This window comes from Coturnix japonica, chromosome 1 (genome assembly GCF_001577835.2).
Source record: "Coturnix japonica isolate 7356 chromosome 1, Coturnix japonica 2.1, whole genome shotgun sequence".
Classification (NCBI taxonomy): Eukaryota; Metazoa; Chordata; class Aves; order Galliformes; family Phasianidae; genus Coturnix; species Coturnix japonica.
The window spans coordinates 155,109,950-155,127,637 of record NC_029516.1 but is presented as its reverse complement, the minus strand read 5'-3'; the positions used below and the strand labels follow the sequence as shown (position 1 = coordinate 155,127,637).

The 17,688-nt window shown below is 35.3% G+C and overlaps 1 protein-coding gene across 16 annotated transcripts in view; it reads left to right on the top strand.

Moving 5' to 3' along the window:
* NBEA (neurobeachin) overlaps window positions 1-17,688 on the top strand; it is a 460,919-nt gene that overhangs the window by 78,163 nt on the left and 365,068 nt on the right. For all 16 annotated transcript variants that reach the window (XM_015851986.2, XM_015851985.2, XM_032442135.1 and 13 more), the window contains exons 3-6: window positions 4,871-4,971; window positions 5,216-5,311; window positions 7,075-7,196; window positions 11,899-12,025. In XM_015851986.2, the coding sequence (XP_015707472.1) occupies window positions 4,871-4,971; window positions 5,216-5,311; window positions 7,075-7,196; window positions 11,899-12,025 (446 nt within the window). The remainder of the gene's footprint in view (window positions 1-4,870; window positions 4,972-5,215; window positions 5,312-7,074; window positions 7,197-11,898; window positions 12,026-17,688) is intronic.

Here is a 17,688-nt window from a genome sequence, read left to right as displayed (position 1 = left end):
ATTAACAAAAATTCTTCAGTTTGAGATCCCCTACATAGTACTTCTGTATATGGCATACATACCTGTGATGACATCCACATTAGAGACAGGTGTTTCAAACTGCTGAGGTCTTGTAGATTTTACACATTAAGAGTATAGGATCTGTCCTCCAGGTACATTTCGAAATTGAAGAAAATAACTCCGAATGTGCAATTATTAATATAAATCAGGGTAATACCTTGATGAGTAAATTTTGTCAAGACCTCTTCCTATTAATTTTACTATTTTTTTTTTCTGAGAGTTGTCATACAGTATTTCAGAAAGAGACTTTCAGTAGAAGAGGCACCAGTAAGCTTTCCCTGCTGAATACTCATACAGATGAGGAGAGCACATATTTGGTTTAAAAACAAAACTGAAAATTGGAATGGTGATGACTTACTAGCTCTGGAATGTTTATCTGCACAGCCTTCCACATATTAGGAAATTAACAGAGATTTAAGAGAACACCACACTGTTGGTTCTTTGAGAACATTAAATAAATGAGTGTGGGTTTTCTGAGAAATTTACTAAGAAAGTTGAGAGGGATAAAAAGCAAAATTCTCATTTTAATTTTATCTTATTATTTCTGGGAGCAACTTGCTACAGTAATGAATGGCAACAACTTTGGTGATAAAACGGAAGCAGTAAATATGGCCATCTAATAAGCAGTCAGATGACAAAATGCTAGGACATTGGTGTATTTCTTATTCTGATCTTAATCTAATATGCACATGCCAATATCATGGTCAATAATTGTAGAGCAGTTTGGCCCCAGATGTTTCTATGAACTATAGAACTATAAATACTCTGAGGATAAAGTAAGAAATGTTCTGGAAAAAAACATTTTAACACTGAGAAAATATGTTCTGAACATGAGCTATGTTAGCATTTGTAATAACACCAAAACATCCCAGTGTTTTGCAGTTGGCTTTTATCATCTGCTGTAGGTGAAGATTAGTTGTGGTTTGTTTTTTTTTGTTTGTTTGAATGTTTTGTTTTGTAGGGATTTTCTTTGATTTTTAGGTCATCTCATCTACCTCTTTCTGAACTGCTGTGATTAAACCTAGATAGGATCTGAACATACCTGAGACAGGTATTATCTATTATGTTCTGACAGTAAGAGCAGTCTTTGAGGACCAGACTAAGTTTGAAGCTACTCTTCTCTGGTTTTATGAAAGAGAATGGCAAAAAAACATGTACCCAGTCTTTTGCAATGAGAGAAACTTGGCTGTCCATTCAGAGGAAGACTATCAGACTATGAGGATTCTCAGTGCTTTAAATATCTCACTTCTTGATATTTTGAAGATTCTGTGGTCAAGAGCAAAAGCTTAGTCAGTGTCAATTGCTATCTAAATGGGTTCATTGCTATGTGTATTGTAATTTCCAGAAATATCACCTTTCACAAGTGATCTGGGCACTGTGATAATTTGTTATGCTAAGATAGTGGCTGATCAGACATTTTATCAATAGTTTAAGGAAAAGATTGTGGAAATATTCACTTAGGTGATTGGCAGACATTGTTATTGACAACTGCACAGGAGTTCTCTCTTTTCTTTCTGTTTGATGAATAGGGATGCAAATATTCTGTTCCAAGAGTCTCCTTGAGATAACTTCTGAAAGGTGAACATAATCTTAGCTCATAGATGGTTGATGTGTCTCCCTTGAGCTACATTTTATTCTCTGCAGTTCTGTTGTGATGTTTGAGGTGTTTGTTCTGGAATTTCTGGAACCAAATTATTAACTGTTGAAGCAGTTCCTGATTTCTAAGCAAAAATGTTACTTTTGAACTGTTCTTCCCTTAACAGGCATTTATCATCATTTATCTTCCAACTGGATCCATAAGAGAAGATTCAAAATTCTTCTCTATTGCAAGTCTGTAGATTTACGCCTCCTTCGCAAATAGAGCTAAAATTCTCTATTTCATGGCTGCCTGTTATTTAATGCTTAAGGAAGCATGAGGTAGTTTTCCTGAAGTTGCACTCCCGATGCTGTTCAATGCATCTTCTAAAGTTAATGCCACACCATCCATTGAGATATATACTGTTTACTTGAGAGACAGGCAGGCTCTTTTACCACTGTATTTCTGAATTAAATGATTGAATTAAGCGTTTCTTCAAGGCTTCTGATGAATTGATTGAGCCTATATAAACTGCTTAGCATGAAAGTATTCAGAAAGTGGCCCTAAAAAATAAAGAAAATCTGTTTCATTCAGTGCATTTTTCAAATGCTGTAAAAATGAGAAACGGCGTCAGTTTTCTCCTTCTGGACTTTCTTATTTCTGAAATGAGATCACAGATACCAGTTTTATACGCAATCATATTTAACATTACAGAAAGTGATGAGAATGTTAAAAACAAAAAAAAACAAACAAGAAAAGGAATTATGGAGTTTTGTAGCTGTGTTAATTTATAGATGAGCTGACTATTATGATTATTTACCAGAGTTGGACTGACTATTTTCTTTGAGATTCTAATACATAGGAACAAAGTTATGTAGTTTTTTTATATTTTATATTTTTATTTTTAGTTATAATGAAGCAAGAATCCACTCCTCTTTAGAATTGTTTGAGGGAAGATGTTTAAGTTGCCTAAGTACACTGACTTCCATAGGTTTTCCTTCACTTTTTACCTCACTATGCTTCAGTCTTTCTGGTCTTTACTTATGAATACAATGTAAGGGAATTTATATATGTGTACCTCCATAAATGTTTTATTCATTCATTGTAACTATGTACTGCTAATGCCTGTGGGGTATCAATATCTTGAGGAGAAATGAGACATTTTCTGTGCCATAAGGTAGTATAGGACTAAAACAACAAAACAACATAAAGTGATTTTAAAAATCTGTCAGTCATTTTTGTGCTTGATTGTATTAGACTTTTCATCATCTGTGGTAGAGGATTTTTTTTTAATGGTCTTCTGATTTTCATTGCACATCTTTGCTTCTACACAAGATGTTATTAAGAAAGCAAAACTTGAAGTATCTTATTTAAAACAAAGCTAAGACTTGGGAATAGGGAAGTTCTCAGCTGAAGTCTGGTATTCACTCATGCTGATTTGCCTTTCTGAGTTATCAATGTGGTACTGTCCTCAGTATCTGGTCATGTACAATATGTGTGATCACTGCCAGCTTCACATCTCATGCTAGCAGCTGGATGGTGAAGGGGGCAGATGGCTGTAGGTACTGTAGGACGAGCTGGGTACATATGACTTGTTGTTTTCTTAGCTTTGTTTTGCTTTCCTTTAAGAAATTCTATCACAATTACAGTCTACCACTAATTTTAAAAGTAATATTAATTAAACTCCCAGACAAACTGTTTGGAGAAAAGAAAAAGAGCTTGGTTGAGCTTTAATATTAGGGAATTAGTCTGATTTTATTGGGAAAATTGCAAGTTACAGTGTTTTGTTTTTGTTGTTTTTTGTTGTTTGTTTGATTTTGTTTGTTTGTTTGTCTTCTTGTTTTACTTTTCCTGATGTGCATTTTCACTGCATCAGTGAACAGCTCAGTATGTCTCCTGTGAATTGAATGCTGTTTCATTTTTCGCACGTGCCTTTTGTATTGAGGACCAGAGACTGGTTTCATAGTGGAAGAAGCTAATAGATACTGATGGGTTTACACAAAAGCACCTTTGTGGGGGTTTGCAGAGAAAATTTGCTTAAAAACAAGATATCATCCTAGAGGAATAACATTTTTAATGCTACTATTTGTTAGCAGGTCTAAGAGTCATTCTTTCACTGATGAAAAAAGAGAACATGCAGACTCATAAAAAAGTTACAAGCTTACTCATGTCTTTTGAAGGACCTATGTGGAGAATGTTCTGTTTGTTGAGCATTGAAGAAATTCAAAAAGATTGTTAATGCTTCTTCTTTTTTGTCACAGCTTTTTTGTTTTGAAATGTCTGTACTTCACAGTTTGATCTCTGAGTTAATTTCTTATGATACATCTGCAAAGATGTGCAGTTTGTTTTTCCTTCTACTGAAGGCAGAAGTAATGGCTTATAGTGTTGTTTATTTCAGAAGGAAATGCAGGGCGTAGGCAAAGTCCATTGTCCCACAAGCTAACAAGATTTTTAAATGAAATTATGTGTTTTAAAACAAAGCTCCAACAGGTAGCAATAATTTTATATGTGATTTTATCTGAAAGGCAAGCTACGTAACGTTATTTAAAATTTCAAGAATTATGAGATGTTTCAGTGAAAGCTATGTTACATAAACCTTAAGAATTGTCATTATTTTGGTCTTGTTTTATTCTCAATGTATTTTATTTGTTTAGTTATTGTTGATTGTGGGTTATTTGGTTGGTTGGTTTTTGGCTTTTCATTTTGGTAAAAATTGGAAGCATTATCATTGTAGCATTGTGGAAACCATAAAAATTTTCTGTATAATGCACTTATCAGTAAAGTACTCAGTATAAAGGTCTTCAGTTAAAAAATAATGTCAAACACCTTTTAGATTGTGTTTGAAATCTACTGACTTCAGAGGAATGAAGAAACCTTTATCCCAAAAGTTTATAATAGAAATGAACAACAGTGAGTTCATAACGTATGATGAATGGTACAGAAGAGGAAGAATTAATTTTCATAAATATAATAGGTGCTTTGTTTGTAAGTGTGATGCAGCATCTGAAACTGCATATGTAAATTTATTTTTCACATTATTAATCGAGAGTATGAAATCCTTTGTAAAATATTTAAAGCCACTACATTGTTTTTTAGAAGTTGTGAATATACTTTTAAAGGTATTAACTTCTTCAGCTTTTTTTTTGTTGTTGTTGTTTTGTTTTTTGGTTGGTTGTTTTTTTCTGTCAAAACAATGAAATTCAGAGTTCAGAATAACTTTATTTTCCTTTGAAGATCTTCTAGTTGATATGTTGGGGGTTCTTGCCAGCTACAGCATCACTGTCAAAGAGTTGAAGCTTTTGTTCAGCATGCTTCGAGGCGAAAATGGAATCTGGGTAAGCTGTGATCAGATAAAGCATTAAGTGTCATTCCATTAGAGACTGAAGTTAACATAAATTGTCTCCTGGGACATATAAACTTGAATATTTTTTTTCATCTTGATTGAACATATGTTTATGAAGTACTTTTGCTAACTGCTATAATTTCCTGTGTTGTTTGAAAACTGTCCAGTTTCCATTGTAGCCCAATGAGTATAAAACTGTTTGTATTTACTTCAGTGCAATTTTCGTGTTTTCACAGCCAAGACACGCAGTTAAATTGCTATCTGTCCTTAATCAGATGCCACAGAGGCATGGGCCTGATACCTTTTTCAACTTCCCTGGCTGTAGTGCTGCGGTGAGTTTTCAACCCAAATAGTAAAATTTGAGGAACAAATTAATAGTTTATTCCTTGCATTTCCTGTAATTTATCTTTGAATATTCATGCAAGAGAAACAGAGGAAGTAGATACCATAGGCTTTGCTTTCCATTAGTTTTGCAAGATGGTTGTACTGTTGAAGCAGTACACTTACAAGAATAGGAATGTCAAACACCAGATTTTTGACAAGGGAAATTGCCATCAAAGTGAAAATGTATAATTCCTAAGAATAGCATTTGTTTTGAATAATGTAGTCGGTACTATGTTACATAAATCTGGGACTTGAGGAAAATGTAGAGATATGCTTCTGCATATCATCACAGTGACAGTTTATGGTGACAGCTAAGTCAGAAATTTTTTTGTATCTTTTTCTGTTTGTTTGAACTCCTTCTTCTGGTTCCTTTCCCTCAAGGCAATGATTTAAATGTATTCTACTTTTGGCTTTACTTTTCAAGATAACTTATGACAATAAAATTGCATTATTTTTTTTTTTTTTTAAAAAAAAGTATTTAGAATTTTAAGAAAGAAAATCAAGTGGATTTACTCTTGTCAGTTCATGAAAGGCTGCACGTAAATCGGGTTTGACAAAGCAAACAAACAAACAAACAAAAAAAAAACCTGCACAAAAATCTAAATGTTGTATACAGATTATAAATATATTTATTAAGGCGGTAAATGTAAATGTTAAAAATGAGAGCTCCAGATCTGAGATTCAGTATGTTCTTGTATGGAGTGGTATACACTCAGGATAGAACTTGGAATCTTTTAAGGGTAAGTCATTCTGCACCTTCATTCCAGAGGATTAGGAGATTCTCTTGGACTGTTGAAAGTGTATTTCCTCACCCTAAAGCTTAAACCATCACCTCTTCTTTTTGTCAGTACAGCTGTTGGGATAGCAGATTACATCAGGGAAATAAAACAGGTTGAAAATTACTTTTTCACACAGGCTAGTTTTTGCTAAAATACTTTTTTGATCTCGTTCGATATTTGGCTGCACAAACAGATATTCCACCAGAGTGCAGAGTGCATTGTGTGAGGTATTAGTAGTTGAACTTTGAAAGACAGCATTTAATTTGCTACTACTAAGTTAAAACCATTGTTAATCTCTCCCAGATATAAATGCATCAGGAAGGGAGCTGTTACAAAATATGAATGTCTACTATGACAAACACTGCTGTGACATTTCTGGGTTTCAGAGGCAAATCATGTGAAATGTCTGTCATAAATTTAATTATCTCTTAGATCTTCAAAAAAAAGTTTTCCAGAAAAATTTCAAATATTTATTCCTGTCTAAAAAGGTGCAGTACTTTGCATCAGTTATTGGAGGTCATATTTAAAACTAAAATATGTAGTAGGCATTCCCCTTTCCTTGACCATGATTTTGCTTCATATACGTACTACTCATAATTGACTGTGCGCCTGTGAATAATGAAATACAAGTTTGAAATTTACATTTCTTGAGTAGTGCACGTTGTATTACACTATGAAGATCTAGAGAAGATTCATTCTATGAAGTGAACTGTGCTGTGGACAGTTTAAAATAAATGGAAATCAATGCAGTTTTTCAGAAGCACTATTTAAGTTTTTAAATATTTTTCTTTAATATTTGAATGCTAGAGTAGATCTGCAGATTTAAAATGAGAAAATTTTATGCAGAGATTATACTTAGCAATGCATAACAAAAAATGTATTTTTGACCAGTTCCTCTTTTAACTTTTTTTTTTTTTTTTTTTTTTTTTTAGGCAATTGCATTGCCTCCTATTGCTAAGTGGCCTTATCAAAATGGGTTTACCCTTAACACCTGGTTTCGTATGGACCCCCTAAACAATATCAATGTGGATAAGGATAAACCCTATCTCTACTGGTAAGTAACTTACAACCATATATTTATAGTTTCCTTTGGTTCCTTAATAACCATCCAGTATGCTTCTTAATTTTTATTTTTTTTTAAGGTTTCTTACACACATTTTTTTAATTCCTCAAATATATTCAGATTTTAATGGCTGCTTACTATAGGTAAATTCTTATGCTGTCATCAGTGCTTTTTGATTTGAAATTGATAAACATACAGATGCTAGAAATTATGCAACAGAGGTAATTCATCAATGTTGTTTCTTATTTCAGAATTTATAAATATGTTATTTCTTACATCTTTAAATCAACACTGTTGTAGTATTTTCTTTTTTGTGTTAAAGATTCTCTGCTGATATCATTACTATAATACAAATTCACTGTACTCAAAGCACAATTTTGAAACACTGTTGAAAAGTCTTGAGTCGTTAAAAAGTTTAAAAGTCAGGATAAAGAAACATCCAGAGCTTTCCCCTCATCCACCAATCCAATCATTTAATTGTAGCAGGCTTTCTTTTTGATCAAAGATTATTTTCTATTTGTAAGTCCTTACTGACTATTCTTAGTTCCTTAGCTATGATCCTAGTGGTGAGTGCAGAAAGACGTGACTAAAAATATTTCAGGTGGGAGAGGCTTAAATCAACTTGGCTGGTTAGTGTGGACCCTTGGGCATAGAAATGGAGAAGGGAAGAAGTGCTTTTGTATTTTCCAGATGTGAGGAAAAATGAACAGTTTTGTAAGTCAGTTAAAAAAATAAATGAATGAATAACTGAAGCTATTTCCAGGAATGGTATTGGGCAGCTGCTAAGTGATAGTTTTAATACTTGTGTATTGGAACAGTTATTGTAGCTTTCTTACCAATTACAAAATGAATGGTAAGAATACTGGTAGAAAATTGACATATATATCTGAGTGATACATAGAAGAGCAGTGGTTACAGAGCAGTCAGGTTCAAATGGTAGGATTGACAGAATTAAGTAGCAGAAATTTTAATATAATAAAATGAGGGTCATGTACCTCGCAGTGAATAATGGGTGCTATGCTTACAGAATTAGCAGTTATGTAGTAGAAAGTTGTGATTACAGTACAATGCTGAGAGTTATTGAAGGTGACCAACTGACCATAAACTGAATGAGAGAACTGAGGGAATATTTTCAAGGAACAAACAGAGAAGAGAGTAAAGGTGATTTGATTGTGACCTGAAATCTTGGCAAAAGGATTGCAATTTGCAGTTGCAAGTTGACGCTTCTTGTATAGAGAAGACCATGTTAAAATTGGGTAGAGTTCAGAAAACACTGGAGTGAACAGTTCTCTGGAAAACACATATTATAAGGAAACTTTTTGAGTGGATGAAACCAAGCTAGATTGTTATATTTGTACAGCTTTGTCCTTTAATCCAGGTTCTTCTACAACCACTTAATGGAACAATATCTAAAGCCTCTGAAAAATCTTTGCAAAATTTTATTTTTACAGAGGTTGGCACAAAAAACAGATTACCAAGGAAAGCTCTCAGGACTTCATTCCCTCTCTGCTAATAATAATAAAGATAATATAAAATCGTTGCAAAAGCATATAATGGAACTACAAAATGAGTAGGAAAAAAAGTCATTTCTTACCTTCAGGAAAGAATGGATTAGGATACTGAAATTGAGAAGATATTATCTCAAATGCTCCTATCTGATATTCCTTATAAAATCCTAAGCTAGAAAACAGGAATTATTAAGCCATTTTACCGGTGTAAGGTATAATGTTTACCTGCTATTGAAGTGAAATAACATCCAGTAGGTGCTTTGAGAAAATGACTGAAATGAAACTGATAACTAAAATGTTGTTATGAGCTGTCTGGAATAAAATCATATACCAGCTGCTCTGGGAAATAGTTTAAGGCTCCTAAAGCTGCATGGGTATTGACAGTATTTTCTTGTCTCCCATATTCATTTCATTTTAGTATGCAGCAAGTTCTGCATATGCAGTTAATTGATAAGAGAATTTCTGTGTAGCATCCCAGAGAACAGTACTAGCCTGCTATTCCTTTAAAAGGAAGACAATGTGAAAATTAACATAATCTGCATAATATAATATTGAAATAAACAGAAGACTTATTTGTTTTCTCTGTTTCTCCATTATGGTTATAGACTGCTAATTAACATGGTCCCAAAGTGAAATCTTGATGCACAGTGGCAAGATTTCAAGTTTAGTGAATTTTATTCTATGAGATCTGGCCTGCTCAGAAATGAGCTATTATTACTTCTTTATTTCAGTGCTTTCTTGTCTTCAAATACTGAACTCCAGGAAGTTACACATCTAAAGACATTTCAGTCCTTAGAGATAGATAATGTATGTTGCTGAGAAGCAAATTTGGCATTGAGACATGCAGCTATCCAGTTAAAAGTTCTTTGAATGCCATTAAGCCCAAAGGAGGTAAATCAAAGTCTCAAAGTAGCCCGCCACACATTCAGTGTTGTCAAGATTCTATTTTTACATGTTTAACCTTTGTGTTATTTTATAGAGTTAGCTAGATGATACTGTAGATTATCTGTGTATGGGTAATGTTCCCTCCCTTGAGGTAGCTGCCTCCAGGGTCATTGTGAAAGCTAAGTCCTTGAAGTGCATCCATGTTGAAAATGATCCTCAACAGACAAAGGAGAGTTGCACTGTTATAAATTCACTGTTGAGGTCTGTTGTCATGGACAGCATGACAGCATATATTTTTCTGTTCATTCTGATCATCAGATTGGGTTTTAAGCTTATTTAGGTTTATTAAAAGTGTCCTTTTTAGTGAGGATGATTGTGTGGAAGTCTGTACAAAGGGCTGTGGCAGAGGAGAATGCTACTTCCATTGTGGCACCTCAAGGAGCACAGTATTTGTGTACCACATATACATATAAAGACAGATATAAGAATGAGAAAAACGATCTGAATTTGGGAAAGTAAAACTTCTTTAACAACTTGACAGTCTTTTAAAAGGAAAGAGTAAACTAAAACATGACGTGTGAACAGAGATATGAGGCACAGTGTGCTGCAAGTCCAAAGATAAATCAAGGCTGGAAGTAAGGACCTCAGTGCAAGGACACACTGATGTGGAGGAGAGTTCTCTGTTATTCCTATTCTATTTAGCATAATCACTCTGTTTTTCCCATTTAGTAGGTGAATTCTAATTAATTATAGCAGAAGTGGCTTTCTGGAATTTGAGAATTGGAATGACATTTTTTAGACCTCCTTTAAACAAGTTCTTTCATAAGAGAAGAGCATCTAAGATCTGGCCACCTGGTGTGTCTAGTCACATCAACTATATTGAGAGGCTTTTTTTTTTACCAGAAGATTGTGCTTTATCAGCTATGTTCTTGACAGTGAAGAATGAGGAAAGTCTTTTTTTTTTTCTCCATTAATGAACACATTTAACCGTATGTTTCTGAAGATGAAATTAAATCTGTAATTATGCAATTTTTTTGACATATTGAAACAGGATGTTATTAGCATAGTGGGATAGATTAAAGATGTTGAATTTCAGTAGGTATTAAGTAAGATGAAATCTGAACTGTTTGCATATACTTTCACCTCTTAATGGTACTATGAAAAACCTAATAGAAGTGTTTAGAAAAAAATATTCCAACAGTAAAACCATTTAAAAAGTCATTATTTTAATAACATGAAATTATTTTAAAAGCAGCCTACATCAGTGAAAGAGAGAAGGTGTTAATTATCAGGCTATATATGTATACTCAACTTTGTAATGTCTTTTAAATACTTTTGAAACTTCCTTTTGAATTTTATGGATGGGGTTCACCATATAGAACCAATGTATTTCAGCCATGGGTTATTTTTCATAACCTGATGTTCAAAAAGATTTTAGATTAAAATTTTTGACAATTGTGTAAGTCCACGCATCCCTATTGTACTTAGAAAGGAAAAAGTGTCATGGCTTACATAGCTGTGAATGTACATTTTAAAAATGTTCTAATTTGATTCATTAATTTCCTCTAACTTCCTTTGCAAAATATATCTTAAGAAGTCTAGAATTTCTCTTTATGCTGCTTTTGATTTCAAATGTAAAAACAAGTATTTGCTTTCTGCATTTTCTGTCTTTATGATATTTACCACAGAAAGCTGGAAGCTCTCATTAAATTTACCTTAAAAAAAAATAATAAGATATTACATTGATTAAAATAACCCATTTGACAACTGGAAATTAATCCACAACTTGGATACCTGTAACTAAGTATCCTAACTAACTCATAGGTCCTGAAAAAGAAAGCTGCACACAGTAATTAACTGGAATCCAAACTTGTATGTTTTACCTGTTACATTTTTCTTCTAGTCCCACAAAACTGCAATGCATCTTTCAAAATCTGAGCATAGGATTTGGTTCTGTGATGCCTTCAGAACTTAAATTAGAGGTAATATTTTAAATGGTGATGAATTAGGAAACTGAGGCAAAACCCATCAAGTACTAAATTTAGAGATTTGATATCTAGTGTTTCTGGAAACAGAAGAAAATCTATATACTGTGTTTGTTTGTTTTTTATAATGTAGCCCAGAATCAATTTGTGATGAAGACTAGTTGCAAACCTCACCTCATTTAGGAACCTAAATTCACTGTTCCAGATGTCAGTTTCTTTTCTTTCTCATGGCAGTTTAAAGTGGTATTTGAACCCTGTTTTACTCCATGAGTTTTCCCTTTTTTCTAATTTTATCAATGATTTTTTTTCTTTCAGTTTCCGCACTAGCAAAGGTGTTGGGTATTCTGCTCATTTTGTTGGCAATTGCCTAATAGTTACATCACTGAAATCAAAAGGCAAAGGTTTCCAGCACTGTGTGAAGTATGACTTTCAGCCACGCAAGGTAAGTAAAGTGGTAGTCATAATTAAAAATAACATTGATAATGCTACAAAATGCTTCTGGGAAGAAGTACTAAAATCATTTTAGTGATATGGTACTGTTAATAATATGCAATTTTTTATTTATAAGTACTTTCTCTGACTGTCATGCAGAATTTTATGTCAGTTACGGGCCAGAATCAGTTCAAGAAAAAAAGTAATATATTATGAATTAACACTTTTATGAAGTCAGTTTGTCTTAAAAATACTTCTTAATTAGCTGCAGATACTGAAGAATTTTAACTACTGGTGAAGTGATTGAATGTCATCTTTCAAAGGTCTGTATGTTACAAAAGTAATTCAAATTCTGAACATTCTGTATTTGGTGACTTTGGTAACAATACCTGGAACAATTCTGCTGGCAGAGTTTCTGGACGAAACAAGGATCTGAATTTTATTAGTGATATTCAGGGATCTCTCAACTATTATATTGAATCTTGATTATTTCTCCAGATCTTATTAGTTTTTCTGATGTGCCTCTAGTAGTCATGGGAGAACAATGATTCTGCTTGGTTCAAGATTTCAGGATGTTGGTTTAAGCATTGGCTTTCCCTCACAACAACCATTATGTGTTTGGCATTGGTAATAGCCTTGCATGTATTTTGTTGTGAAGCTCATTTCTTTTTTATGGCCTCAGAATTTATATATTGAATTTCAGTACTTGTTCAGTCTTGAGAAATCAGTGTTTTAGGGAAGGTTGTCACTGCTCACTTATCAACTTTATGTTCTACTGCTTTTCTTCATATGAGTTTTTGATTTGAAATCACCAATTCTAATGCTATCATGTATATTTGAATTTGTGTTTTTTTTTTTTAATGTTAATATTTGTTCCTAGCATATCATTCAAGGATGTATACAGCCTTATAAACACATATCTTTTAAGTGTATCAATTCATTTGTGCAAAGTTATTTTAATGCCAGAAAAGTGCAGCCCAGGATACAGTTGGTTTTCTGGGCTGTGAGAGCACATTTCTGGCTCATATCCAGCTTCCCATCCACCAGTACTGCCAGGTCCTTTGCAGCAGGGCTGCGCTTAATCCTTTCATCTCTCAGATTGCATTGGTAGTGGGAGTTACCTCAACCCAAGACAAGACTTTCAGATTTGTTGAACCCCATGAGGTTCACCAGGGCCCACTACTCAAGCCTGTCTGTGTGTGGCTGAATGGCACCCCATAGCTTGGTGTCATCAGCAAACTTACCGAGGGTGTTCTTGACCCCACTGTCAATGTGATTGACTAAGATATTAAAGGGTATTGATCCCAGCACTTGCCCTTGGACACCACTTGTCACTGATCTCCATCCAGACATTGAGCCATCACTCTCTGATCTCAAAACTGCAGCCAGTTCTTCATCCATTGAACAGTGCACTCATCAAATCCATCTTTTCAGTTTGGAGACGGATGTTGTGGGGCACTGTGTCAAATGCCTTACCAAAGTCCAAATAGATGATATCAGTGGCTCTTCTCTTGTCCACTGATGCAGTTACACCATCATAAAAGGCCACTAGGTTAGTCAAGCAGGATTTGCCCTTGCTAGTTCTCCCATATCACCTCCCTGTCTTCCATGTGTCTTAGCATAGCTTCCAGGAGGTATCTGCTCAATGATCTTTCCCAGCAGAGTTCCTGGCGTAGTTCTTTCTACCCTTCTTAAAAATGGATGTGATGTTAATTTTTTTTCCAGTCACCAGGGACTTCATATAATTGCCTGGTCTTTTCAGATATCATATAGAGTGGCTTGGTGACTACATCAGCTAATTCCCTCAGGATTCTGGGATGCATCTCATCAGGATCCATAGACTTATGGATGTTCAGGTTCCTCAGGTGGTCATGGACCTCATCTTCCTTCCCTGATAACCTCCTGCCAAACTGAACTTCTTAGAACTGTGAGGCAAGCAGTATCAGAGAAGTGCAAGGCAACAAAGCTATTGAGTACCCAGCCTTCTGGAGGGTGTGGGGGGTGTGTGGATATGCCCTCCTGAACTCCTTTTCTGGTCACCCATAGAAGCGTTTCTTGTTCTTCTTGGCAACCCTAGCCAAGTTCAGTTCAAGCTGGGCCTTGGCTTTCCTGACCCCATCCCTACACAGCCTAGCAGCTTCCTTATACTCTTCCCACAGTACCTGTCCCTGTTTCCACTGCTTATGCATTTTCTTCTTCCTCTTCAGTTTGACAAGCATATCCCGGTTCAGCCAAGCTGCTCTCTTGCCTTCCTTTCCTGACTTACTGTGCCTGGAGATGGAGAGCTCTTGTGCCATGAGGACAGCTTCTGTAAAGATCTGCCAGCTCTGTTCTTCATCCTTACGTGTGAAGACAGTTTCCCAGGGTGTTTTGTTGACTAACTCCCTGAAGAGCTGGAAGTTAGCTTTCCTAAAATTTAGCATCCTAATTTTACTCTTTGCCTGTCTCATATTCCTCCAGAGCATGAACTCAACCATAGCATGGTCACAGTAGTCCAGGCAGCCTCCAATCCTGATGTCACCAATCAGTTCATTTGCATTGGTGAGCAATTGTATCCCCCCTGGTGGGGCCATCTATTACTTGACTCAGGAAGTTATCCTCAGTGCATTCCAGGAGCCTCCTGGATTGCCTACAGCTCACTGTGCTACTTTTCGAGCAGATGTCTGGGTGGCTGAAGTTCCCCAGCAGGACAAGCACTTGCGACTGCAACACCTCCTGTAGCTGGAGGTAGAAGGCCTCATCGACAGGCTCTTGATCTTGATTGGGTGGCCTGTAGGAACCACCGGTCAAAAGGTTCCCTTTGCTACCTCAGTTTCTAACTGAAGATTATGAAGATTAATGACCTACTAGTTTCCAAACAAGTGGGCCAGCTATTAAATTGAAACTACACAAAACAGAGCAAACTGCACAACATCTTGCAAATTGGCATATTGTCTGAAATGCTCTTAAAACACTGTAAACGAAAAGTCATAGAAAATAAATGAGTAAAACTGTGGACTTTTTGTTTTGAGCTTATTTTCTGTTAGAAAAGTATCAGAGATACAAGTAAATAGCTATAAAAGGTACAAGAGCCTTAGTCCTGCAGTTTACACTTAGTTTCTGATTATCATAGCGACCAGCTAAGCTTCAGGGATTTCAGTGGTGAATATTTTACAGAATTTATAGGAAATGTTTATATCTGTAATCTTCACAAAATCAAAAACAGAATTTGTGGGTTTTGTGTTTTGTTTTGTTTTTGTTTTTGTTTTGTTTTGTTTTGTTTTGTTTTGTTTTGTTTTTTCCCTCTTGGGAAAAGAGACTTTTGGCCAAGAAACATTAATTTATTCATTATTCCTTGAAAAAAAAATGCTAGACTGGGTAAAGATGACTTCAGAAACCAAAGCTGTAGTGCTTCATCCTTAATCTAGTATTAAATAATGAATATATTAACTTGGACTGGTGAGAAGTGTACCATTGTACAGTCAGCAGGGCTTTTTCACTCTCCTGTCAAATATAAGTTTACAGGGATGAAAAACTCGACATACATTTTTAAGGATCTGGAAAACAGATGTGTAAAAAACATGTGTGTGTGTCATATGTGAGTAAAAGAATACAGCTCAATGTATTGCACCTAGGGAGGAATAATTCCATGTACCAGTACAGTCTGGGGGATGACCTGCTGGAGAGGAGCTCTGCAGAGACACCAGGGTGTCCTGGTGGACGACAGGTTGGCCATGTGTGCCCTCAGGGCCAAAAAGGCTAATGGCATTCTGGGGTGCATTAAAAAGAGCGTGGCCAGCAGGTTGAGGGAGGTGATCCTCCCCGTATAATCTGCCCTGGTAAGGCCTCATCTGGAGTACTTTGACCAGTTCTGGGCTCCCCAGTACAAAAAAGACAGGGATCTTTTGGAAAGAGTCCAGCGGAGGGCCACAAAGATGGTGGAGGGCCTGGAGCATCTCCCCTGTGAAGAAAGGCTAAGTGAACTGGGTCTGTTTAGCCTTGAGAAAAGACTGAGAGGGGACCTGATCTATAAATATTTGAGGTGGGTGGGGGGCAAAATGGCGAGGCCAGACTCTTTTCAGCAGTGTGCTTGGACAGGACAAAGGGAAACCAGAAACTGGAGCAAAGGAAGTTCCGCATGAGTGTGCTCAAGAACTTCTTTATGGTGAGGGTGATGGAGCACTGGAACAGGCTGCCTAGGGGGGTTGCGGAGTCTCCTTCTTTGGAGATATTCAAGACCCACCTGGATGCCTACCTGTGTGACCTGGTGTAGGGAACCTGCTTTGGCAGGGGGGTTGGACTCCATGATCTCTGCAGGTCCCTTCCAACCCCTATGATTCTGTGTGATTCTGTGTGATTCTGTGTGATTCTCTGTGTATGTAGACCATTTTATTTTTTAAACAAGAAAGGTTATCAATGCTAGTCTACTTGATCTATATGTAGTACTATTTCAAGTCTACCTTCACATCCTCAAACCAAGGCATGAGAAAAATTGGAGTACTCAAATGCCACTGTAGCATTAAATACTTCAGGTGACAAGGCTTTCAGTATGCAACTGATATGAAGTTTAAACACTCTTTCTAAAGTTTATTGGTTACTTTTATTAAAAGGAATTCACTTGTGACTTCAACTATGTATTAAGACTTTTTATACTTTACAGTATCACAGTAGTGAGTTGTATCCAATTTGAATAGGTGAAAGAATTACCTGTACATAGCAAGGAGATATTGTTTGAAAAGATCTGAATATTAAATATTTTTGTTTATGTAAGAATATTACGTTTATTAAAATTCAAAATATTTCATGCCCAGTTTATGGTTTGTGGTGTTTTTTGTTTGTTTGTTTTTTAAGGTAGTACTCATACATAAGGTAGGAGAAAATTCTTTTAATGACTTAGTGTAAAAAATGAGCTTTGATATTTCTGAGGTAATGTTACATACACAATGGTTGCATTCTTAGTGAGTGACATTCAGAGCAGTATGTTGAAGTCATGCTTATCAGGCTGCACCAAAGCAAATATGGAATAGTCTGTTTTAACTCAACTAGATTAGATGGTGAAAGTTTGTTGATGTTTCTTATTAGGAAGAAAAAATATATAGAGTACATGCCTACAGAACTTTCAGACGTATCCAAATAATCACAGGTGTGGAGAGTACAAAAAGTAACGAGAGTAAAGGAAGAAAATTTGTCTAATTTATATTGTTCTCATTCATTTCCAATTTATGTGCATTCTATGAAAAACTTTTTCAACAAGTTATACATTTATGATAAATTTCAGAACTGATTCACTCTTTTATAAAGATAATGATCATAGAATCATAAAATCTTAGAATCGCAGATGGTATGGCATGATACTACTGATGATAGTATTGTTGGTGTAGAAGAGAAACACAACCTCAGCCACTTAGAGGGTGGCTTCTTTAGTTTCTTGACACATATTGAAAGATATGTAATTGTAAACAGAGAAGAAAATTTAAATGGCTGAAAACATCAGTTGATTTACTGAGACAGGTCACACTTCAGCATGCGTGAAATTCTTTCTTTTCTTTGATGCCCATGGAAGAATAAACTTTGATATGGTTTCTTACCATAGAGAAGAAGATGAAAGGAACACATTTTCTGTTCAATTTTTTTTATTTTTATTTTTATTTTTTATTTTTTTTTTTTTTTGTCTGTTGTAACAACTACCTAGAT